The sequence below is a fragment of the Oratosquilla oratoria genome, chromosome 11 (assembly GCF_046742065.1).
Source record: "Oratosquilla oratoria isolate Oo_2021 chromosome 11, ASM4674206v1, whole genome shotgun sequence".
NCBI classification, from domain to species: domain Eukaryota; kingdom Metazoa; phylum Arthropoda; class Malacostraca; order Stomatopoda; family Squillidae; genus Oratosquilla; species Oratosquilla oratoria.
Window position 1 is genome coordinate 41,887,942 of NC_134787.1, and position 25,424 is coordinate 41,913,365.

The window sequence follows — 25,424 nt, forward strand, 5'->3', positions numbered from 1 at the left end:
TTTTAGTGACTAGTCAAGAAACACGATGCTGAACAAATAATGTAGACGGCTAAAGAAAAAATTCGGAAGGTACTCACACACGTGATCAGATAAGACATTCATGATTCAAATTCTAGTGGAAATGAAACTGACAATCATGTATGTCAGTTGTTTTGAAAATAATAATTAGCTACATAAATAACTATCTTAATTTTGTTGTGATTATGGAACTAAATCATATATGTTATTTTTTTCCTACAAGGCCACATATAAATAGACTGGAGCAAAATCTGTCCCCGGCGGTTTAAAACGCTCTACCTCAGTGTGACTGTCTTCAGCTGCTGCCTGCGATTCCTCCTACCTCTGTTCGTCGCCATATTGTCGTTTGTTTACAGTCTGAAGCGAAACGTATATGTCATCAGTTACACATGTATGAGTGTATCAACTGGGAAAGTTGAAAAATTATTAAATTTACAGTGTTTTAAATTTGGCGTGAACTCTAGAAGCAAGTTTACACTGGAAAGACAAAACGTAATTGTGTACTTACAGTTAAGAATAAGAGGAAGTGAGAGCGGTGAGGTATTGCTGTCAATAATTATATGAATGTTCTTTAATGATAGGAAGTAAAAGCGAAATATTCTAAATGTGACAAGTTATCACGAGGGATTAACTGTTTCATTCATTCGATGTCCAAGTCAACTGACAGATGGTTAAGTAGTAACACTGCGTGTGTGAACACCTGATTGACACACCTACTGACGGAAGGTTGAATGAAGTGTTTACTTCACTTGTTTGTATGGATGTGATTACGAAGTGAAACAGAAATTAGAATATACCATTGTGATGACAAATTAATAATTTCCTAACAGAACAGAAATGATCTTGCCTCTGCTTTCTCTTTCTTGATAAAGGACAACAAATAGTGACAATCTTAGAAAGCTTGCATTGTCACATTGTGTGTTTGTGGGCTAATGTTTGCGATAGTGTTTTTGAAATTCTTGACTTGGATAACAGAAAGAGAACCTTATTGATGTGTCATTAATTGATGTTGCAAAATTTTGCCAAGAAGTTCAGAAAAGTAACTGATATGGGAAGAAGAGAAGCTATTGGACAGGTTACCTGTAAGAGAAACAGGACTATGCACTTTTAGACTAGTGCAAAACACCCCTTAAAGTACCATATCCATAATGTTTCATTAGATGATATAATGATAATTATATAGTTAATCCCTTTGCAAGGAATGTCCACCAGCTGGTTAAAGGGGTGTCTCTGTAGTAAACAAAATTGAATATATAGTGTATTTATGAACCGAGGGAATCAATTGAAATGGCGTGGGAATATTACTCCAAGTGCTGATACTTAGGAAAATAACTAGAATTGTCTAGCATTGTCATTGGACATAACAGTGCAAGGTGGTATACCAGAACGTAGCTAGGTCAACATGAAAATGGAATTCCTGATATTTGAGCTGAAGTAGTTCTCATGGGATGCAGAAAGTCGCTATGAGTACAATGCAATTTGAATTATCCATCTAGCTGTCCTAGTTCCTGAGATATTGCATTTTGAAAGGTACCAAATCAGGTCTATTTTGTCCCAGGAAATTGGGCCAAAAAGTGTGTAGCCAAGTCCATGTACATAACATTGTTTGTAACAACACTTTTGGAAACGTAGTGCCAAATTGACCTGAGAGGTTGGAAGTGTCCTAGACTTCGTTTTTCAAGCATCAGAAAGTTGGGAGAACTACAAAATAACTATTACCTTGATTAGCCAATATGGCAGAAATCCAATATTGTGGCCCAAGGATTGACATGTATCAACAAGTACAGTTATTCACACAATGTTCAATATCAAGATATAACTGTATTATACTACCTTACATTGGGTTAGAGGACCAGTATAGATCATGATGAAGCATGCAAAGATGATTCGACGGACACATCTGCATTGGTGGCTAAGATGCCACAATACGTTTAATGTTGTCGTTACCCGACCTAATAGAAAAAACTCATTTTCTACTTATGATTTCTCAGCTCTCCCCTGATACCCTGCCCTGGTTTTGGTATCAGAATAATCTGTGAGACTAGTAGTTTCCATTTATTTGGGTCTGTTACCCATTTATTAGAGTTTTCTAGCTCATTTTTCTCGTTGAAACATGAATTTTTTTTTACTTACTGCTGAATGCAGGCTGACATGTTTTTTCATGTTTTTTATGTACCGATATGTAACTGATGATGTGATTGATTGAAATTTACTATGTAAAATACACTCGTGCGGCATTTTTATGAGTTGAATTTCCCGCGATATGTAAATTTGGCCGTTTGAATAGTGTGCGCATAAAATGACGCGGTATTGGCAGACGTCATAGATGGTGGCGCCTATAGCGGTGTTTGACCTAGCTACCAGAAGCTTAGGAGACCAAGTCATAAAGTCTAGCATAGGCTTATGATAGTTATTTGATGAACAGTTGCAGTGTTTATATATATATGGAAATAAAATAATTATAAAATTTTGTTTTACAATAAGAATCATAAAACATTTTGGGTCAGATTGTATTTAGTATGAATTACCTTAAAAAATTCATAAAGAAATCACAATTATGTGATAGGTATACATCAAGAATTCACTATAAATTCAGTGTGTTATTTTCACTGTGTGATGATTTAAGACCAATTCCCTATTTTCATTGTATAGGTAGTTGTAGGTAGCATCGTCTTATGATTGGACAGATTGTTCTCTATAATAAACTGCCTGAACAGGACAGAATAAGGTTTGTTTTTTTTTTTTTTTTTTTTTTTTTTTTTTTTTTTTTCCCAGAAATTTAGACAATGCCATCACTTCCACACTGGTTTTTGGCATAATATTTATTGTAAACTTAAATAGTATATCATGTTTTTTTTTTTGTTTTATTTTTACCAACACTAGTCTGGCAGGCATGTTAGATGAGTAAAAAGGGACAATTTATAGTTTCACCCAACCAACGATTTTCTGATGCGGATTATGTGTTTCTGGTGAGATATGCTGTGTATTGATTGATGGTGTACATCATTTCCGTCGCAAATGCGTAGTTTTCAAGTACTGTAATGAATATTTAAATTTATGCCTACATCTCCTCCCCAACGATCTTGGTCTAAAATCAACAAGAACACATGAAAAATATATGAAAATTCATAAATTACTCCTTTGATGGTGGCAGCTGACGCGAGCATAGTGTTATTGTTGAGCAGCGTTACCAACAATTCACAAATTTTCTCACTATCTGCTACATTTAGCGAAGCCTACCACAACCCTCAACCTCTTCCTCATAAGGTAATGCTAATGCTATTATTGTGGTTTTTAATTTATGGCAAATATGGTTACCATTTAGTTTATTAGCTATTAGTTATAATAGATAAACACACATTTATACTAATAGTTATACTTTAAAGAGAGCTCAAGTTACATTACTAAGAGTGTTTTTGGTGGGGATTGGAGGAGTCTGAGGGGCAAAGCCCCCAGCTAGGTTAGGTTAGATTTGGTTAGGTTAGGTTAGTTGTACACAAAATCGTAACTCTCGGTCCTCTCGAAGCTTCATGAATTTATTCCCTAATTTAGGGTTACCAACTCTTGCGCATGCAGAGTGGGCTTTGCTAAATTTAGCGGATAGAGCGAGAAATTTTGCGAATCGTTTGTAAAGCTGCTCAACAATAACATGGCTACGCTCGCATCAGCTGTCGCCATCAAAGGTGTAATTTATGTATTCATATATTTTTTATGTGTTCTTGTTGATTTTAGACCTGTTTTGCAACGCGCATTACATGAGTCCCTCAAATAACACGGGGGTTAGGTTCCTGAAATTACCGTGTATGACCAAATCCACGTATGCTGACATTCCGTATTAAATACCGAGAACCGTATGTATGTGTGTGTGCGTGTATGTATATGGTGTTTGTGGCGTATGTATGTGTTTGTGCGTATAAACATGTGTGTGTATGTGGTGTATATGCATGTGTGTATGTGGCGTATATACATATGTGTGTGTATGTGGCGTATACATGTGTGTGTATGTGGTGATGTATATGTGTGTGTATGTGGCGTATGTGTGTGTGGCGTGTGCATGCGTGTATGTGTCTGTGTTCACATGTACAAGTAAGCATGTACATACGTGTATGTGTTCGTATTTGTGTGTACACGCACGTGCATTCACAACATACACTGGTTGTCTAACACGTGTCTACGTGTGCGTGTGCATGTCTGCATGTGTGTAAGCATGGATACGTCTGTTTTTGATCTTCCAAACCACCACCGCCAGTAACAACAAGAACCTCATAAGAGAAATTAAGACACGACAAGCACAGTCATTATCAGACTTATTAGTTGTGTTCCAAATGAAAGAAACATTACACCTCAACAGGTTAGGGCGGTCAAATTTCACGATAGCATGGCGTGGGTGGTGGAAGCGACAAGCTAAACTTGTTGGCTACCCCCCTACCACCCCATACTCCCCCTCTCCTCCTCTCCCTCCCTCCTGCATCAGTATCCAGAGGTTGACACGTGACCGCAGGCAGCCACCCTCGGCTATCCCCTTGCCCCAAACCCTTGTTTGAGCAGTTCCCAGTACATAATAACCACGTTATCTGAGGATCGACTGTATATGGTAAAATAGAAAGCAGTCACCTCAAATGTTTGCGATGTTGCCGTGTGTGTGAGTATGTGTGCCCAACACGGCGTGTATTTTAAAACGGTTCTCTACATTTGAGATGGTTTTGAAATAAAATCCGTGTTAATTGAGGGACTTCTGTACTCAATTTAATGCTCCCCACCCAAAAACCCCAATTTCCCACAGGTGCCCCAAGATCGTTGGGGAGATGTAGGCATAAGTTTAAATATTCATTACTTGAAAACTACGCATTTGCGATGGATATGATGTACACTATCAATCAATACACAACATATCCCACCAGAAACACATAAGCCACATCAGAAAATCGTTGGTTGGGTGAAACTATAAATTGACCGTAAAAAGTGCAAGATTCTGGATATCCCAGCTAATATTTGACAGAATCTATCTTAACCTAATCTGATATGATTTAACCCATCATGCATGTAATGAAATTTTGCTTTGCCATTTTTCAAGGTACAGTGATGGTGGACTGGCAGGTGAGGTTATTTAATGTTTGAGAGAGGGTAGAGTGCCAGAGGACTGGAGGAGTGCCTGTATAGTTCCATTTTACAAGGGAAATGGGGACAAGTGTGAGTGTATTAGTTTCAGAGGGATTAGCTTGTTAAGTGTAGTTGGGAAGACTTATGGGAGGATCTTGATTGAGGATTAGGAGAGGAACAGAGGGAGTAATTGGTGAGGAACAGTGTGGTTTTAGGACAGGTAGAGGTTGCGTAGATCAGATTTTTGTGGTAAGACAGATATGTGAGAAAGCTATAGGAAAAGGTAAGGATGTTTTTGTGCCTTTATGGATCTGGAAAAGGCCTATGACAGGGTAGTCAGGAAGGCACTGTGGGAGGTTTGCAGATATACAGGTAGGAGGAAAGCTTTTAAGAGCAGTCAAGAGTTTTTATGAGAGTAGTAGAGCTTGTGTTAGGATCAGAAATGGAGAGAGTGAGTGGTTCGAGATAAAGGTTGGACTACATCAGGGATGTGTTGTCACCCTGGCTGTTCAACTTATACATGGGTGGGGTGGTGCAAGAGGTAAATGCAAGGGTAGTGGATCAGGGATTGGAGATGGTTAAAGAAAATGGAGAAAAGTGGGAGATAAGCCAGCTTTTGTTTGCGGACGACACTGCATTTGTAGCAGGATCAGAGGAAAGATTGAGGAAGTTAGTGACAGAGTTTGGGAAAGTGTGTGAAATAAGGAAGTTGAAGATAAATGTGGGTAAAAGTAAGGTGATGAGATGTACAAGGAGTGAAAGTGACAGCAGACTGGAAGTGAGCATTAAGGGAGAGAGACTGGAGGGAGTGGATAGTGTTAGATACTTGGGTACGAATGTGGCAGGAAAGGGAGGAGTGGAGGTGAAGGTAGAATGTAGATTGAGAGAAGCGAGTAAATGCCTTGTTGGATTAAAAAGTGTAATGAGAAATAGACATTTGGGAATGGATGCTAAGAGGAGATTGTATGAAGGAGTGATTGTGCCAACAGCACTGTATGGGGCATAAAAGAGGAAGAGAGGAGTTTGAATGTGTTTGAGATGAGGTGTCTGAGAAGTATGATAGGGGTTACTAGGCTGGATAGAGTGAGAAATGAGGAGGTGAGGAGGAGAACGGGGGTGGTGAGGGAGTTGGGATGGTTTGGACACATGGAAAGAATGAGTGAAAAAAGACTAGTAAAAGAGGTGTGGAAGGCAGAAGTGGAGGGAGTGAACATGAGGGGGCAACCTAGGATGAGATGGATGGATGGGGTAAAAGGGGCTTTGGGAAAGGGGGATGTCTGTTGAGGAAGGACTGGAGAGGACAGAAGACAAGGGTGAATGGAGAATGGTTTTATATGGATGATGTTGTGATGTATGAGGTGGAATGGGGGGGGTGAGGTAGTATGTGTGAGAAAAATTTGACGCAGCCCAAAGGGATTTCTCTCCGTCTTCTTTTCGGCATGGGGGACTGAGAGGGGGGGTCGCCAATTTAATGAAGCAGCCTTGCTGTGGATGTGCTGTGTCTTGCAACACTGCTTCTGACCCAGGGCAGTGGACAAGATGCAGGGATGACCCATCATCCAGGAGGTACCAAGATATGAGAGAGGGTGGAGGGGAGTGGAGTGTATAAGTATTTTGTATTTGGGTAACTGTGAAGTGAAGAGAGATACTTCATTGAAATAGAATATTTGGAAACTTGTAATTAGTCAGACAGTTGAAAATTAAGTTATTGAGTTCTTTAGTGTGTATTAATACAACAAGGGAGAAAGTTTTCATATATAACATTACTGACATTTGAACTTGGCATTCGTAATTGCAAGAGAATGCAAAATATTTGGTTTTGAAAAAAGGATGGATAAATTGTAGAATCCCCCCCCCACACACACACACACACACTGATCAATCATAGAATCTCCACCCGAACTATACAGTTGTAGAATTTCCCTCCACACTGATCAACTGTAGACTCTCCACCTTATTTAAGATAAGTTTGGTTAGGTTAGGTCAGGTTGGGTTATATATCATGAGCCATAATCAACTGTAGAATGTAAGGTTACGTATCATGAGCCATAATCAGCTGCAGAATGTTCACCCTAGCAACACTCAATTGTACAGTCTCCACCCTAAGCATGTGTGTGGGGTGAAATTCAACAGTTGATCCAGAAAGACAATAATAGAAATTTTGAGCAGATACAGTAATAATAATTATGATAATTGTTGCCATGAGTTTTGCTGATTGGGAACCTGCCACCCCACAGCATCTGGCAGCAGTCTTCAGGCTTCCTAATAGAACTTGAACTGTTGTCTCTTTTACATTAGTGTGGGACAGCGTCTCTGTCATTTGTTGGTAGTAGTAGGAGGGAGTAGTTGCCTGTTCTCACCTCTCCTTATTGGAAAAGGTGCAGGAAATACAGTTACTGTTGGTAGAAAGAGATCTTGGGCCCAGTCCAGAGACAGTGTTAGCCCCTTGGTGATGAAATTGTTAAAGATAGATGGATGAAACATCTAGAGAAGCAAAAAATATTAACTGACAACCAATTTGGACTTAGAGAAGGAAAGTTCTGTATTACAAACCGGCTAAGTTTTTACTCAAGATTGACTGGTGTCCATGAAAGAGAGGGATGGGGGAGGGGGGACCATGTATATTTGGATTTGGAAAAAACCTTTGACCACAATGGAAATAAGCATACATGCTTTTTTTGTGTTATCCTCGGCAATATGCAATTATTATTTCGAACTATGTGTTCTTGTCATTATCTGCACTTCATGTATATTGATTCTTTGCCAAATAAATCTATCTATCTATAGTGCCACATAAGAGAATGATATGGAATTTGAAAAAAAAAAAAAAAGGTCTCAGAGGAGACATACTGGAATGGAAAAAGAAATTTCATAAAAGGTAGGTATGAGAGTAGTATTGGGAGATGAAAAGTCAGAATAGAAAAGTAATCAGTGGGTAACCACAGTAAAAAGTAACCACAGGGACCAGTTTTGGCTCCAATAATGTTGCTCATGTATATATAAATTATAAAAAATAAATAGCTCTAAATTTGTTTGCTGATGCAAAGATCATGAAGAGGGTGAGAAGTGAGGAAGGTTGTGTAATGTTACAAAAGGACCTGGATTGTACAAGTGGAGTCATGAATGGAAACTGAATTTTAACACAAAGAAGTGCAAAAGATTGGAAATAGGCCAAAGCAAGAAAAGATCAACAATGAATTACAAAATGGGAAATGAAATAGTAGCAAAAGCAAAGGAGAAAAAAGACTTTGGTATAAATCAAAGAGGACCTATTACCTGAAACTCGCACAAAGAAAATTTCAAGAGATCTACAATCTATTCAGAAATATATAAGTGCCATTTCACTACATGCATGAAGACATGTTGAAAAAAATGAAAATAAGTCCCAGGCATAGTAGTGATGTGGTCAACATACCAAGAGAAAGATAAAAAAAAAAAAAATACTTGTCTTACTTATTGTAGATTTAGGTGACCTCATCGCAGCCAGTCTGGGGACCCACTGCTTCCATGCCTCTGCTCGCACTTCAGGTATTGAAGCTGATCAATGATGGAGTTTAATGCAGCTCCCCGTGAAGTTGGGCCATGTGGTATGGGAGGCTCATCGGGTAATGATGTCAAAAACTTGTCTAGCCTCCTCTTCAAAGCCTTGGTGCTGACTCCTTTTAGGTCTCTTTATGTCTCTGGGTAGAGAATTAAAGAGATGTGGTCCAGCACCGAAAAAACTCTGCCTGGATCGTTTTTATGCATTAAGAGTAACTGTCTACAGCTTTCCTTGCAAAGGTCCTACCAAATCTGGGGTGGTGTTTTGCACTGAATTCCTCCAGTGATGAGTTTGGTACAGAGCCCTCAAGTATCTTCCAGGCATATATAATGATGTAACGCTCTCTGCATCTTTGGAGAGAGTATGATTGGAAGTTTTCCAGCCTCTCTCAGTATTGTTTGAGTTTCTGTCAATCCTCCTGACAAACACTCTTTGAACCTGTTCCAGCTCTTGGATCTCATTGATCTTTGTGGCAACCATAGCTAGCAGGCATACTCCATCTTTGACACCACAATCTGGTGCATGGGTTTTGAAAGTTTGTAGAAGCCACCCACTCATTCTTTTACCAAATTTTGCAGTTTGGGCTATGTGTTATTTGAAATTATAATCACTGCTCACCCAAACTCCCAGGTCTTTGAGTGCCTCTTTTTCTTCTATTATTTCCTCTCCCACTTTGTATATAAAATTTTTGCAATCCATACTTCAGTACTTCAAATTTATTGTGGTTAAATTTCATGTTATTGATATCTGACCTCTCACAAATTGTTTTTAGGTCTTTTTGCAAATTTTCTGCATCCTCAACAGTACATATTGCTCAGGATATTCTAGTGTCATCCGCAAATGATGTCACCTTTGAGTCAGCTATATCAATGTTGATGTCACTGATCATGATTAGGAATAAAAGTGGGCTGAGCACTGAACCTTGTGTCACTCCACTGATCACTGTCGAATCTTTGGAGTGTGTGCCTTCCGCTGCCACTTTCTGTTTTCTATTATGAAGAAAGTCTCTGAGCCAAATACAAAAGAGTGGCAGTCAAGATGATCCATGTTCTAGATGACATATGAGGAATGCTTGAAAAAGCATTGGAAGAGCAAAAAAAATGAGAAAGGTTTAGGAAGAATGGATGATAAAGAGTTACTGTTATGAGAAGAAAGAGCAAGAAGAGTTCATATTAAGAAACTGATAAAGCAGACTGACTTGTGTAAAAGATGTCAGAAAGTATAACTTTCCACATAGAAGTGTACAGTAGACTGGTGGAATAAGTTGGATGAAAATAATCCAAGCCAAAATTATAAATGAATTCAAGGCTAGGTGTGATAAATGGAGGTAAAGAGGTGGGACCCCATGAGTATAGCTCCAACCCAGTACACTAGAACTAGGTAAACATACACATACACAAAGTACAAGAAATGGGTAATAGTTGCGTAAAAATCATAGAAACCTTGATCCACCCAAGACTAGAATATGTGATAGTGGTGGAGTGCCCACTCATAATGAAGGATATAAACAAAATTAAGGAGAATAAAAAGAGCATCAACCAAACTGGTTCACAGCCTGGCAGATAAACAGATAAACCATTTGAGGAGAGACTAAAAGCAATGGGTCTGCTGACTGAAATATCAAAGATATAGAGGTGATATTATTGCAGTCTTCAGGTTGCTAAAGGGGGTGAAATATGTTGACAAGAGGGATCTCTTGATTAGGGATAGGAGGGCTTTAAGAGGTTTTGAGAACAAATTAAGAAAAACTGAATGTCTAAAGGATATGAAGAAATACAGTTTTTCATATAGATGCATAGATACTTGGAAAAGTGTAGCAGTTGATGTAGCCCAAACTGGAACAATACATGAATTAAAATCTAAATATGATAACTGGAAATTAGTGATATAAACTAAGTTGGAACTGCACAGGTATTTAAGGCTGGGTATGATAATGTGGAAAGTAGGAGACAGGATCCCATGAGTGTTTATCCTTTCCTGTAAACTGTAAGTAGGCAAATATACACATGTGCACGTGTGATGTTGTAGTGGTGCTGTGCTTGACTGTTATTTAAGTGATCCAAGTTTGAGTCCTGACCAGAGCTGAAAATTTTAGCATCACTGCCTGCAAGCCAACTTTCCAACTCTGTTGGGCAAGAAGTTGTTGTTGTTGTTGTTGTCGTTCCCTAGACTGTCTGTCCGAGCAGTCCCATCTCCCCAAGGAATGCTACAGCCGAAATTGGGTTTTCCCACAAATCCTTTATAGAGTGTATGTTGTGTTGTTTGCATGCATGATTGTGTATAATGTAGTCTTCCATTATGTGTTGTATGGTATGGGGTGAAGTGTTACATCCTGGGCAGCTGTTCACAATGCGGTCATCCAGCCTCTTCTGGTAGCTTAGAAGTGCTGGGTGGTGGCCACACCGCAGTCTGGCCAAGTGGACTCTGTCCTTTTGTGGGAGAGAGGATTCAGAAGGGTGGATAGCAGGGGGTCTGGCATGCAGCAGTGTGTTGTCTTTCAGTGTGTTAATGGAGCGGTGAGTGATATGATTATGAATATGTTTCTGGAAGCTGGTATTTGGTGGTTGTGGAGGAAAAGAGAGTATTTGTGCGTAATAAAGGTCTTTGGGTGTTGTTTTAATGTTTCTTGGTGTGTGTGGGTGTTCTGCTATGTAGTGTAGCGGGTGTAATGTGTTTGTGGGGGCTGCGGCAAGTGTTTGTGTGCCTCTCATGTCGAGGTGGTCCTTGACTTTGAGGACTTTTGTTTCATGGTGTAAATGGTCTGTTGGTGTTGTATTTGTGCAGCCTGTAATTGTTTTTAGGGCTTTGTTTTGTATGATTTGAAGGGTGTTGTGGTGTGTCTCACTGAGATTAGGAGCCCACGCAGGACTCGCATAATTCAACACTGAGTGTATGCATTGTTTGTATATTGTTATATTAGTTTCTTTGTTTTGTCCAAATGTCGTTCCAGTGATTGACTTAACCCCTTCCATACGGTGCCGCACACGTAGGCGTCATGGACTTAGATCTCGGTGGCAGCAGCCAATGCCAGCCGTACGACGTGTCGTAATAATACTCGCATCATAAAATATAGTCACCGCTTATAACGATCGTTCTCTCTTCACCCGTGAATTTTGATAACCATAGAAAATGCGATTACAAAAGAATTAGAAAGAATGTCATTATGGAGGGGCGACTACAATAAATATAATCAAGACGCCGATATGGCAGCCTCGCGAATACACTCGCTCCCCATGACGCCTACTTGTGCGGCACCATATGGAAGGGGTTAAGTGCGTTAAGTCTAGGTGTGCATTTGTTTTTTATGTTTGTGATGTGTTGTTTGAAAGACATGGATGTATCGTATGTTACACCAAGAATTTTCGGTGTGATTGTGTGTGGTATTAGAGTGTTGTTGATGTAGAGATGAGGTATGTATTTGTGTTCTATTGTCTAGTTGGTGAGAAGTGTTGCTGTAGATTTGGTTGGAGCTATTTTGAGTCTGTTCGTGATGAACCATGTATTGAGTGTATCAAGGTATGGCTGGATTATTTCTGCAGCTTTGTCTGTGTTACGATGTGTGCATGTGATTGTTATGTCGTCTGCGTAGGAAGAGATTTGTATTTCTGAGGTGTCTGGTGTGGGTAAGTCATGCATGTATAGATTAAATAGTGTGGGGTATAGAATTGAGCCCTGTGGTACTCCATTCTTAATGTTTCTGATGTGCGGTGATTGGCCATTATATGACACGTAAGCATTCCTACCTGCCAGATAATTGGCCAGCCATCTTTTGGTGTTATTGTGCATGTCTGTGTTATATATTTTATTTGTTAGGTTGTGGCGGGGGATAGCATCAAAAGCTTTACTAATGTCTAATGTTATGAGAAGTGTTCTGTGGTGGGGCCTATCTGAATTGATGCCATCTAAAATTCTTTGTGTGAGGTTTATCAGAAGAGTTTTTGTGGAGTGTAGTGGCCTAAAACCATGTTGTGAGTCAGCAAGGGGAATATGTGGTGTGACAAGTTGAAGTATTAGGCGTTTGACTTTAGAGGGGGTGCAGAGAAGTGTGATTGGGCGGTGCAATGTTGGGATTGTTGGGTCTTTGTTTGGTTTTGGAATGGTGATTATTTTACCATGCTTCCAGATGTCAGGTATAGTGTTGTGTGAATAGCTGTAGTTTGCAATGTTTGTGAGTGCGTGTATACCTTGTGGTCCAATGTGTTTCAGGTGGATGTTGCTTATATTATCAGGGCCACAGGCAGATGAGTGCTTGAGATTATGTATTATGAGTTTTGTCTGACTGTCTATGAAGGGTGTATAGTCTGAGTCTGTGGGGAAGTCTTTCTTACATCAAATGGTGCGTCGATCGTCAGGGTGAGAAGTGAGATGGCTTGTCTGTGCAAAATGACGTATGAGTGCATTTGCTTGTTGTCTGTTTGAGGGTAGATTATCTGTTGTTGTGATTATTGCTGCGTGAGAGCATGTAGTGTTACTGTTGGATAGTGTAATGCTGTTGAGTGTTTTGTACAATTTGCTGGTGTTTGTTTTGTGATAAAGTTTTGCCAATTTTGTGTTTTTTGTTCATGTATTTTATTAGCAATCACAGTGTTAAGTGTTTGTATTTGGTCTGCTATGTTTTGAGGGATAGGTGTGGGGGTATTGTGTTTAAGTGTGTCACGTTGTCTGATGAGGTCTTGGATTTCTGGTGTGAAGTTGGGGTTGTGTGATTTTCTGTTGCCTCTAGGGATGTATCTCTTGTCTGCATTTTGTATGATTGTATTAAAAGTGTGCACAGCATTGTTTATGTTTGATTGATGTACTGTTAAGTGTTTCAAAATGTGGTTCTGTCTCTTTAGTAAAAGCTTCCCAGTTAGCTCTCTTGTAATTGGTGTATGTGTGTCTGTGGCCAACTGGAGTGCATCTTGTTGTGGTGGTGATTATGATTGGAAGGTGGTCAGAACCAAGCGTTCCGACCACTCTCCATGATGTTGTTGGGGTTAGGCAGGAGGAGCAGAAGGTGATATCAGGAGAGGAGGGAGTGTAGAGGGCTTGGTGTGGGATATGTGTATGATTATGTGTGTTGTTCATGATAGTCAATGTGTCAAACTGAGTCTGTATATCAAGCCCTCTGTCTGTGTCAGGGTTGTCGACATACCAGGCAGACGACTTGGCGTTGAAGTCACCACCCATGATCAGGTTGGGGATTGAGGCTAGTTGGCTAAATTGAGGCCTGAAGGTGTTTGGAACTGTGGGGGATGATTGGGGGGGAATGTACATGTTAACTATTGTCAGTGTTGATTTGTTGCCTGTGCAGATTCGAATGGATTGGATTTCTGTTGTGTTATCTGTGGTAGGGAGGAGAATTTTGGTTGTGGCACTTGTGTCCACAAAACAGATGGAGTGATGGATCAGGGTGATGAGTCCACCGCCATTGCCGTCGGTCCGGTCTTGTCTGATGGTGGTGTAATTATGAAATGATGGTGTTTTGTGTGAGTGTCTTAGTTTTGTTTCTTGTATAATTGCAATGTGTATGTTGTGTTGTTTAAGGAAGTGTTCAAGTTCATGTTTTTTCGTGTTAATACCGTCAATGTTGTGTTGTAATATGTTGATGTTGTGTGTTTTGTATGTGTTGTATGTTGCCGTTTGGGGTTGAGGTTGTGGTGGTAATGGGGAAGGTGTAGGATCTGGGTTAGAGGGGGGAAAGGAGAGATCGGGGACAAAGGAAGGGGAGTACTGATCGGGGGTAAGGGCAAAGGGAAATTGGGAGTGGGTAAGGGTGCTGGCTGTGGTTGGGGAGGTGGGAGTGGGGTTACTGGAGGGCAGGTAGAACATGTCCAAGTGTTTGTGTATTGTTTTATGTCAGCAAGTGTTGTACAAGTGAGGTGGGCCCAGTTTTTGCACATATTGCACTGAACTGAGCCCTTTGTCTGTCTGCTCGAAGTAATGGGTTTAGAGCATGTTGGGCATGTGTATTTTGTGGTGGGCCCAGGATTGCTCTCTACATCTCCGGCTAAAAGTAGAAGAAGAGGGGTGATCGCCGGAAAATCACCCCTCGGTGCAGAAAAAACGTAACAATGCATGTTGGGAAAAAGGATTGTGGTACTCCCCAAGGCAGGCGTAGCTCCTCTTGGGGATCAGTGCCACCTGCGTAGAGCTGATGGCCAGGGGTGGTTGCTGCTGTTTGGCCCCCAACTCTTGGGGTTGGGGGGTGGTCCCACAACGTAGACATGGGCAAGAAGTTGGATGTGTGTATGTAAGGTCAGCATTACCCATAGTTCAGGTCATATATAAGCTCTGAGCTCTCATCTGTGAGGGTAATAAAAGTCAATCATGAGTCCAGTATGTGATCCAAGACCATGGCAAATCATACACACATTCATTGAAATTTGATCCAACAGTTAGATATATAATATGGTAGTCCTCTATTATAATTTGATCATATAAAATATATTTGATTTTTCAAGCATTGTATCATCTATCCTTTTTTTTTTTTTCTAAGCAATGAAGAGAATACAAGGGTTTATGGATCAGCTTTGTGATTTCACAGTTTTTTTGTATTATGCATTTCAGGTGCTTTAATTAGGGATTGGAAAATGTTTGGCTTTATGAAGAAAGATAAGGATAAGGAGGAGAAAGAGAAGAAGAAGAAAGACAAAAAAGATAGAAAAGATGGAAAACGTTCGAAAGAAAGAGCCAGTCTTACTCTAGATGAGCTGAAACGCCTTGATGAAGCTCGAAGAAGCCTGATTGGAAAGGGCAGAAAGAAGGAAAAGGAAAAGTTGCCCAGTGGCATTACTGCTGATTATATGGATCAATTTAGGTCAGGGCTAGATGACAGGGATGGGGGGTTTACTACTTGTGCAAGCACTTTCAAAGAACTCAGGGACAGGTATGAAGCTATGGCTTCAGGTACCAGTTTGCATAGTGATTCGAGCGGGGACCGGGGGAGTCCAGGGCCAAACTTGCCTCCAAGACCACCAAAGAGAGGTATTCTCAAGGCTAAGGGAAGTTGTGAGTACCAAGGTGTTCAGGGCAACATTGATGACGAGTCTAGTCTTCTACAAAATACAATGCAGAATGAACTCATCATGTTTGAAAACTTGATGAAAGAAGGAGTCATATCACCGTCACAGAGGCTCCAATATGATCTTTTGCAAAGTCCGAAGAAGGTATCCAATGGATCTGCTGTTCTCAGTCCAAGAAGCCCTTCAGGTCATAGTCTATTAAGAGTGCCACTGCTAGAAGAAGGAACTATTATTGATTCAAGTTCACCACTAGCTCCAGTGCTTCAAAGCCCAACTCCACCAACTAGTCCCACCACACCAGTGCCAGTGGGTGAGTCCCTGGGCCAGCAGTGCACAAAGACCTTCAATGCCGACCTTCGCCTTCCAGCTTTAGTTCCTGCCAGACCACCAGCACCACGTACCCTGAGTATTGTACGCACACCTGCTGGTGATTTTGGTTTCTCATTACGTAGAGCTCAGGTTGTAGAGAGGGGTGCAGACAACTCTGAAACCAAACGCACCATTGTGTTTGCTGAGCCTGGTGCCCTTGGCCGGGCTAATGTCACGGGTTTGTTGCCAGGGGATCGTCTACTTAAAGTGAATGGCATCAGTGTGGAAAACAAATCAAGAGATGAAATCATTGAACTCATCAAGGCATCAGTGGAAAGTGTCACACTAATGGTGAGTGTTATTTTTTCTTATGTTTTCAAAATAAATACAATTTTGATTATTGGAAAGAAGTAGCAGTACAGTATGATACTGTACTGCTAAATTTTTAGGTTACTTGTATAGGATATTTATGGCATATAATGAGGTTTAGTGCAATGTTCAGAAAAACTAGTAGTCCATCTTATACATAGATTACCTGCAGATTATTATTGTCATACCACCTAGTATATCAGAGTTAAATAAATTAACTGGAAAAAGATTAATGCCTCATCAAATAACAGTTGTGTTAGTAGTAGCAGTGATTTGAAGGGTTGCAGACCTTTAACATAAATCTATTTTGTTTGCTGAGTGGATTTTATGTTCAACCCAACCCTTTTACTTTAAAGAGGGTGATATGCAGATTAATGAAATAGCCAGTTGACAGCTGTAAGAGCTCTGGATTGGCTGTGAAAGATTGTGATAAGGAGCACCATGTTAATAAATAAAGATCTGAAATATTTTGCAACTTTGTATGTATTTGATACATGCACATGAAGCTAGAGAACTGCAGTTATCAACCATTGGTAGTTGTAGCCTTCTAACTATAACAATGATGCATTAGTCAGTCATACAACCATGCAATTGTGATATGTATTTTCAAAGTTCTAAACATTGTGTTTCTTTGTTATACTGTAGGCCAAAGACCTACAATGAGTGACTATACTTTTTTTAATATAACAATCAATCATGATCTTGTCAAGTCTGCACTTGTTTGTAGTTCTCATGCTGAAATTAGAGACATTCACCAACTTCCCGGCATCTTGTGCAAGAGGAAAAAATCCAATCTCTGATTTTTACATTATACTTTAGGAATCTGAAGAAATGGGAAGATTTTGAAAATCAGAAGTATTGGAAGTATCTGATTTCTGACATTGTAGCTATTGTGACCATGATAAAAGGAAAAGCACCACCGTGTGTGGTAGGGATTACTGAACTTGAGAGAACCCCTTCATATTGAGGTATCCTGGGGTTGAATGAAATAGCAGACTAAAAGGAAATGTGCCACCACCTCCTTGAGGAATGCCTTGGTTGGAATGGGGTTTTCCCACAGATCCCTTATTTACCTAGTTGTATTTTGCGGGAAGGGGAGCTATGCTCATGGTGTCCCACCTTTGTATCTCGCAGTGTCTAGTTTGCTTTCAAACTCATGAATGGTTTTTGTGCACACTATTTCATTATCCAGTTTGTTCCGAGTGTTCACCACTCTATGTGGAAAACTGTTTTTCTTCAGATCTTTTCTGTAGCTATGTATTTTTATTTTCTTTCCAAGCCCTCTTGTGCTTCTCTTGTCCCAGTTTAACAAGTCCTCTCTATCGAGTATTTCTGTGCCTTTTATGATTCTGTAGATCAGTGGTTCCCAACCCCAGGGTCGCGACCCAAACTAGGATCGCGAGGGTGTTTTTGAGGGTCGCCAATGGGTCTTTTTTTTAACTTTTTTTTCATTCAAGTTTCAAATGTATTTAAATTCATTGTGCTAGTAAATATAAACTGAACTATAAAAACGAAAGTTTATAAACATTATGCAAGTACGTAGAAATATAACATGAAATGGTTGAATTTATTATTACAATTAGGGTCTCCAGGCTAAGAGTGGATTTAGGGTCGCAGCCAAAAAAGGTTGGGAAACAATGCTGTAGATGGTCAGTAGGTCACCTCTCTCTCTTCTTTGCTCCAGAGTCGGTAACTCCAGTTTAGCCAATCTCTCTTCATATGACAATTTTGCAAGTTCATGTGCCATTTTTGTTGCTGCTCTCTGGATTCTTTCTATTTTCTTTATATTCTTTTTGGTACTGGGTGACCACAATGTCGCCGCATATTCTAGTCTAGGCCTTATCAATGTGACCAATATTTTTTTAATCATGTCTTCGTCCAAGTATGTAAATGCCACTTTTATTGATCTTAGCAAGTTGTAGGATTCTCCAACAATTTTGTTAATCTGTTTATCATAAGACAAGTTTGAGATAATCACACCCAAATCTTTTTCAGATCCCTCCTTCTTTACCTCCTTGGTTCCAATTTTATATTGTCCTGATATTCTGTGTTTGCTTTTTCCAAACTCCATTATGCTACACTTCTCAATATTAAAGTCCACTTCCCATTTCTGACTCCAGTTCCATACCTTATTTAGGTCTTCCTGCAGTGCTTCACAATCCTTATCAGTTTTTACTTTCCTTAACAGTTTGGCGTCGTCTGCAAAGAAGCTCATGTAACATTTCACATCATCATCCATGTCATTCACATAAATAGCAAACATTATTGGAGCCAATGCAGATCCTTGCGGTATGCCACTGATCACCTCTTTCCAATCTAAATATTTTTCTCTGAGCACTACTCTCATCTTTCTACCAATCAGGAAGTCCTCCATCCATTTTAGTGGTTCCCTTGTATCCCTCCTATATGTTCCAGTTTTTTTTGATAATTTTTTGTGTGGTACTTTGTCAAAAGCTTTTTGTAAGTCCAGGAAGGCACAATCAGCCCATCCATTCCTTTCTTGCACTATGTCTATTAATCTTGAGTAGAAGCATATTAGTTTGTGGTACATGATCTTCCATGCCTGAACCCAAATTGTCTTGGGTTTTATATTGTTGTCTTCCAGATGTTTTACCCATCTATTCTTGATGATTTTCTCACAAATTTTGGCTATAGTGCTTGTTAGTGATACTGGCCTATATTTAGTTGGTTCTTCCTTGTTTCCTCCTTTATATATTGGTACAATGTTAGTGTTTTCCCAGTCTTTTGGTATTTTTCCTTCTTTGAGTGAGCAATTTATTATTGGCTACCCCACATGTAAGGGGGAAAAAGCCTTTGGTTGTATGTACAGTGGCCGCGAAAAGTTTGGGCGCGTAACAAATGTAAACACTTGTGACATTTAAATAATCATTTAAAGACCTATAAATGGCTTATTACATACCTTATTTACCAAGCGATTTTCCTTTAAGCTTTATGACCTTCTCCAAACGTGCCGGGATGCATCTTGCCAGGTTTTGTACGTGTTGAGGAATAATATTATCCCAAATATCCTGTATTTCTGTTTTTAGCTTAGCTGTTTTTTAATTATATGCCATACGTGCTCAATGGGCTTTAGGTCAGGAGAATTTCCAGGCCATTTTTTGAAGTAATCAACACCACAGTCTTCTAACCATTGGGTAACAGACCGAGCTGTGTGAGCAGGAGCTCTGTCCTGCATAAACCAACTAGCATTGCACTTTTCAAAACTTTCAGGCAGGTTATCACACAATAACTCGAAATAAGTGTGCTGATTTACACACTCATTTTGTGCAAGAAACACTAAATTGCCAACTCCACCAAATGCAAAGCATCCCCACACCATAACACTTGCAGCATGTTTCACCACTTTAGCTGTATAGCGAGGGTCATTAGAGTCAGACCCCCTGGGGCACCTCACACGCTTCGACCTGCAGCCCGACGACACCACAAACGTTGACTCATCACTCCACAATACTCGTTCCCAGTCTTCTAAGGACCAGTCCTTATATTTCTTGCAAAATGCTATGCGATCACGTATGTTTTTTGCACTTTGGAGGGGAAGAACTTTAGCACAGCAACTACGGTATTGTAAATCTTTGGCTAAATGATCAGAAATACATCTTACAGACACATCATGCAGCAGTGCAGGGTTATTTTCTTTCAGTTTTCGAGCTGTGAGCGTTGGATCTTTATCTAACTGCCTCCTAATAACCGTAGAAGTACGATTTGATATCTTCCTTGGCCGATCAGAGCGATGCTTTGGAGTAGGAATGATGTTACTTCCTCCATCTCGAAATTTCTTGGTCTACTTTTGCACTTGACGCACTCCAATTCCCACACGAGTAGCAATATCTTTACACTTATAACCCTCCTTATAGAGGGTTATGATTGTAACAACTGTGTCTCTTCCCAGCTCTTTACCACTTCCCATTACGGAGATATCAAGGCACAAAAACAGAGACCACCGCAAAAAAAAGACTACTCCCCGTGAGAGATGTTTAGAAACTGACTCCACGTGACATCGAGTGCGCCTAAACAGAGTTGCTAAGTAGTGGGTCGCGACTCCAGGCTAAGAGTGGATTTAGGGTCGCAGCCAAAAAAGGTTGGGAAACAATGCTGTAGATGGTCAGTAGGTCACCTCTCTTCTTTGCTCCAGAGTCGGTAACTCCAGTTTAGCCAATCTCTCTTCATATGACAATTTTGCAAGTTCATGTGCCATTTTTGTTGCTGCTCTCTGGATTCTTTCTATTTTCTTTATATTCTTTTTGGTACTGGGTGACCACAATGTCGCTAAATACGGGTACAAACGCTAGCATTGAAAAATAGCGAAAAGTTTGGGTGGAAAGTTGTATTTTTCGCATGTTTTGAGTTTAGCTGAAAGTTGGGGAGCCTATAATTTTGCGCCCATACTTTTCGCGGCCACTGTATGTATGTATGTAATTTATTATGTTGTGTATTTTGTCCGTTAGTTCTTCTTTGCACTCTTTTAGAATCCAATTTGCAATTCCATCCGGGCCATGTGATTTTCTGACGTCGAGGTTTGATAGGTGTTCCAATATTTCTTTTTGTATTATTGTTATCTCACTCACAGAGCTTTTCATTACCTTCGTCCCAATATTGTGCTTTCTCTCTAGTGAAGACCGATTTGAAGTGATTGTTCATGACTTCAGCCATTTCTAATTCTTCTGTGCATTCTATATTCCCTTGGCATAGTTTCACTATTTCCTGTTTATTTTTAACTTTACCATTCACATATCGATAGAATAGCTTGGGTTGCTCTTTGCATTTATCTGTAATAACCTTTTCATGGTTCCTTTTTTCCTCTCTTCTCACTTTAACATACTCATTTCTATAGTTTAGACTTGCCATTTTCCGGGTTTTTTATCTTTTCTCCACCTTTTCCAAGCTCTGTCCCTTCTGTCTTTTGCCTCACTGCATCTTTTGTTGAACCAACATTTAATGTACATTTTCTCTCGCTTCTGTCTTGGTACATGCCTATTTACCCCTTCATTGTAATTATCCATCAAGATATTCCATTTCTCTTCCATTTTTGTCTCTTCCATGTAAAATTTTTCCCAGTTTGCATTCTGGAAGAATTTCTTTAGTTTTGCAAAGTCCATTTTGTTGTACATCAATCTTCCTTTCCTATACTTTTCATTTCTTTCCATGTATGTTCAGTTTCAATGAGTATGTGGTCACTTTCCAATTGGTGTCTTGTAATAGATTTTATCAGCAATTTCAGGTTCTGCTGTAAATATTAAGTCTAGTTTCAACGGCTCCTTATTGTTTCTGTATCTGGTGTTTTCACTGACCCACTGGGTCATTGTGTATTCCATGGTCATGTCCAGTAGTACATTACCCCACAAGTCGTCTCCTCGCACTGTCATGTTTTCCCAACAAATTTCTTTGCAATTGAAGTCCCCCATAATTACCAGATTACCCCCATCCATTAGTATCTCATTTAGTGATTGCCTTGTATCTTTTAGCATTTTCGTATGCTCGCTCTCTTTCCAAGCGCTCATTTTTGGGGGCACATAGGTCACCACAAACTTTCTACTTTTCATATTCTTGTCTTCAACTTTTATCATGATCAGTTCTACATTACCTTTGCCCACCACAATTTTTGTCACATTCAAGTTTTTCTTGGCCAAGAACATGATTCCTCCTCCCTGTTTCTTGTCCCTATTTTTAATCCAGTAATTGTATAGTCCATGTCCAACATCGATGGATGGTATTTCACCTCTTAGTTTAGTCTTCATAATTTCCATTGTCAGGTTTTTCTTCTAGCAGTTAATCATTGTGTTCATTCAGTCCTGAAATTAATCCGTCGATGTTAGTATAGGCCACTTTCAATTTTCTTCTTTCTAAATTTTTTTTTTTTTTTTTTTTTTTTTTTTTTTTTTTTTTTCCTCTTTGGTTCACTCATTCTGATGTACCATTTCCTCAGTCTCATGTCGATTACTCTCCAATGGAATTCCTTGCTTTCTGTCTCCGTTCTCTTCACGTTTTTTTCCTTTGCTTCATCTCTTAGTGTCTTTTCTTTTTCTAATTCCTCAATACTCATTTCTCTTTTTATCCATATCTTATTGTACTTTTCACTCCTTGCCAGGTTACCTACTTTTTCAAATATGTCTTCTACTATCTGTGATCTTAATTTTATCTTTAGGGGTCGATTTCTATCCTTAGAATACTGTAGTGACCGATCCTATATGTTTCATCTATGTCTTTGTCTGCCTCTTAGGCTCCCCCCTGAATTTCGTTTAGGATTGCTATTGTTGTCTCTTTTTCTTCTTTTTCTCTCATGTAACTCACCAATCCATGTTTTTCTTTTAGTCCATATACCACAATACATTTTTCCCTATCCACTGTATCTCTGACCCAATTAGCTTTATCATTAATTACATGGAGTGTATATTGTGCTGTTGGAGTTGGGGGCCAAACAGCTCTTATACAGGTGCCACTAATCCCTAGAAGTTTGAAGTATGATTCTGGTGAAAGGGATGAAGAAGAAGAATGTGAGGAGTCTATGCCAGGAGGTGCCTTTGGACTGTTGGAGCAGGTAATGGTCATTGCTGGGAATTGGATGGGAGTGCAGGATTTGAACCCACAGCTAAGTGATTGCAAAAGCAGAACACTTTTGATTATGCCACTAGTGTAATTGGAAACAAAATAGGGTTTATTTTATCTGCCTGCCACTATTATTGTAAGATATGAAGATCTTGGAATGCCTCTACTTACATAATTATGCCATGACCTCCATACTAATTAGGGGATCAGTTGTTGTTGTTGTTGTCGTTCCCTAGACTGTCTGTCCGAGCAGTCCCGTCTCCCCAAGGAAGGCCACAGCCGAAACTGGGTTTTCCCACAAATCCTTTATAGAGTGTATGTTGTGTTGTTTGCGTGCATGATTGTGTATAATGCAGTCTTCCATTATGTGTTGTATGGTATGGGGTGAAGTGTTACATCCTGGGCAGCTGTTCACAACACGGTCGTCCAGCCTCTTCTGGTAGCTTAGAAGTGCTGGGTGGTGACCGCATCGCAGTCTGGCCAAGTGGACTCTGTCCTTACGTGGGAGGGAGGATTCAGAAGGGTGGATATCAGGGGGTCTGGCATGCAGCAGTGTGTTGTCTTTCAGTGTGTTAATGGAGCGGTGAGTGATATGATTATGAATATGTTTCCGGAGGCTGGTATTTGGTGGTTGTGGAGGAAGAGAAGAGAGTATCTGTGTGTAATAAAGGTCTTTGGGTGTAGTTTTAATGTTTCTTGGTGTGTGTGGGTGTTCTGCTATGTAGTGTAGCGGGTGTGATGTGTTTGTGGTGGCTGCAGCAAGTGTTTGTGTGCCTCTCATGTCGAGGTGGTCCTTGACTTTGAGGACTTTTGTTTCATGGTGTAAATGGTCTGTAGGTGATGTATTTGTGCAGCCTGTAATTGTTTTTAGGGCTTTGTTTTGTATGATTTGAAGGGTGTTGTGGTGTGTCTCACTGAGATTAGGAGCCCATGCAGGACTCGCATAATTCATCACTGAGCGTATGCATTGTTTGTATATTGTTATATTAGTTTCTTTGTTTTGTCCAAATGTTGTTCCAGTGATTGACTTAAGTGCATTAAGTCTAGGTGTGCATTTGTTTTTTATGTTTGTGAGGTGTTGTTTGAAAGACATGGATGTATCGTATGTTACACCAAGAATTTTCGGTGTGTTTGTGTGTGGTATTAGAGTGTTGTTGATGTAGAGATGAGGTATGTATTTGTGTTCTTTTGTCCAGTTGGTGAGAAGTGTTGCTGTAGATTTGGTTGGAGCTATTTTGAGTCTGTGATGAACCATGTAGGGGATCAGTTAACTACGTTGTTTTAACCACTTCATGCCGGGCCAAAATCTCGCGGGCAGAATTAGCTGCCAGACGTATGATGTTGCGTCATAATACTCGCATTATAAAAAATAAAGTGTCCGCTGTATCGATTGATCTCTCTTTCACCCGTGAATTTTGATAACCATAGAAAATATGATGAAGCCAGTTTACAGAGTATGGGGGTCACGCAGGTACAACTACAATAAATATAATCAAGACGCCGATATGGCAGCCTCGTGTACCCACTTGCTCCTCATGACGCCTATGTAGGTGTCACCGTATGGAAGGGGTTAATGGAAGATTATAGTAATTGTGGGTCAGAGGAAATAGAATTCAATAGAGTTTGATGGGGACATATTAAGGGTTGATGTGATGTATTTATTTTTCTCCTCCATTGCATTCTACTGCATGAGTGAAAGAGCATAGCATACATTCCAAAAAATTGCCATGATGATCAAATATTACAGTGGACTCTACATGTCATCAGACATGTAGAGTCCACTGTGTGGAAGAGGTTGGAAGAGGCCAATGTTCAGCAGTGGACTGAAAGTACTAATACAAAATTACTTTCTTCAGGCACCACAGGTGCATTGAACACATGGAACACATCCTCATAATATTGTATATTCACATAGAGACATTAGTATGATATATCTTTGCTGAGATTTCTCTGAGGACTGTTGCTGCTGTGAGTTTTGGACAAGAGAAACCTGAGGCAGCAGGCAAGATGATGACTGTAATTAATTTGGAAGTTTAGTTAAATCATTGTAGATTAAATAGATATTTTGTAGATTAAATAGATATTTTCATGGGGTCGTTTGCAGTACTGCATAAACAAGTAGGGTATTGAGATACAAGCAGTGTTTCCTCCAGAAGAGAGCAACGGGGGTGCCCGAGGACTGTTGTCAGCTGTCATGGGGCAGCGGGTTCTCTTCTTTCTCAAGAAAATGAAGGCAAGAATTGGTTGTAATAACTAGGATGTGGCTAGATTTTCCACAACTGAAAATTTATGAATAGTTATGGTAGTCTTTACATTATCTCTGTGTTGGTCTTGTTCAATGCCCCAAAGGTGTTTAGGTTGCGGTTGCTACCTGAAAGATGTCTAGTAGTAGAGAGAGATAAGACTGATTGACCTGGCCTCTGTTATCAGTAGAAATGGTGAAGTCCTATCTTGATTTTACATTAGGCACCGGTCCAGCACAGTTTGGTGCAAGGTTGTTGCATTGGTGACTGTTACTG

General features: G+C 39.9%; 1 protein-coding gene across 5 annotated transcripts; it reads left to right on the forward strand.

Annotated features, from left to right (window-relative positions):
• Positions 1-277: 277 nt before the first annotated feature.
• On the forward strand, positions 278-17,714 carry LOC143029761 (unconventional myosin-XVIIIa-like). 5 transcript variants are annotated; one of them, XM_076192671.1, is made up of 2 exons: positions 278-344; positions 15,209-17,713. In XM_076192671.1, exon 2 carries the CDS (start codon positions 15,232-15,234, stop codon positions 16,384-16,386), a length of 1,155 nt encoding a protein of 384 aa, XP_076048786.1. In that variant the 5' UTR covers positions 278-344; positions 15,209-15,231; the 3' UTR covers positions 16,387-17,713. The 5 variants fall into 5 exon arrangements, with proteins under 5 accessions (XP_076048786.1, XP_076048781.1, XP_076048784.1 ...); XM_076192666.1 differs by lacking the exon at positions 278-344 and adding an exon at positions 358-553 and having other exon boundaries at positions 15,209-17,714; XM_076192669.1 differs by lacking the exon at positions 278-344 and adding an exon at positions 376-510.
• The last annotated feature ends 7,710 nt before the right edge of the window (positions 17,715-25,424 follow it).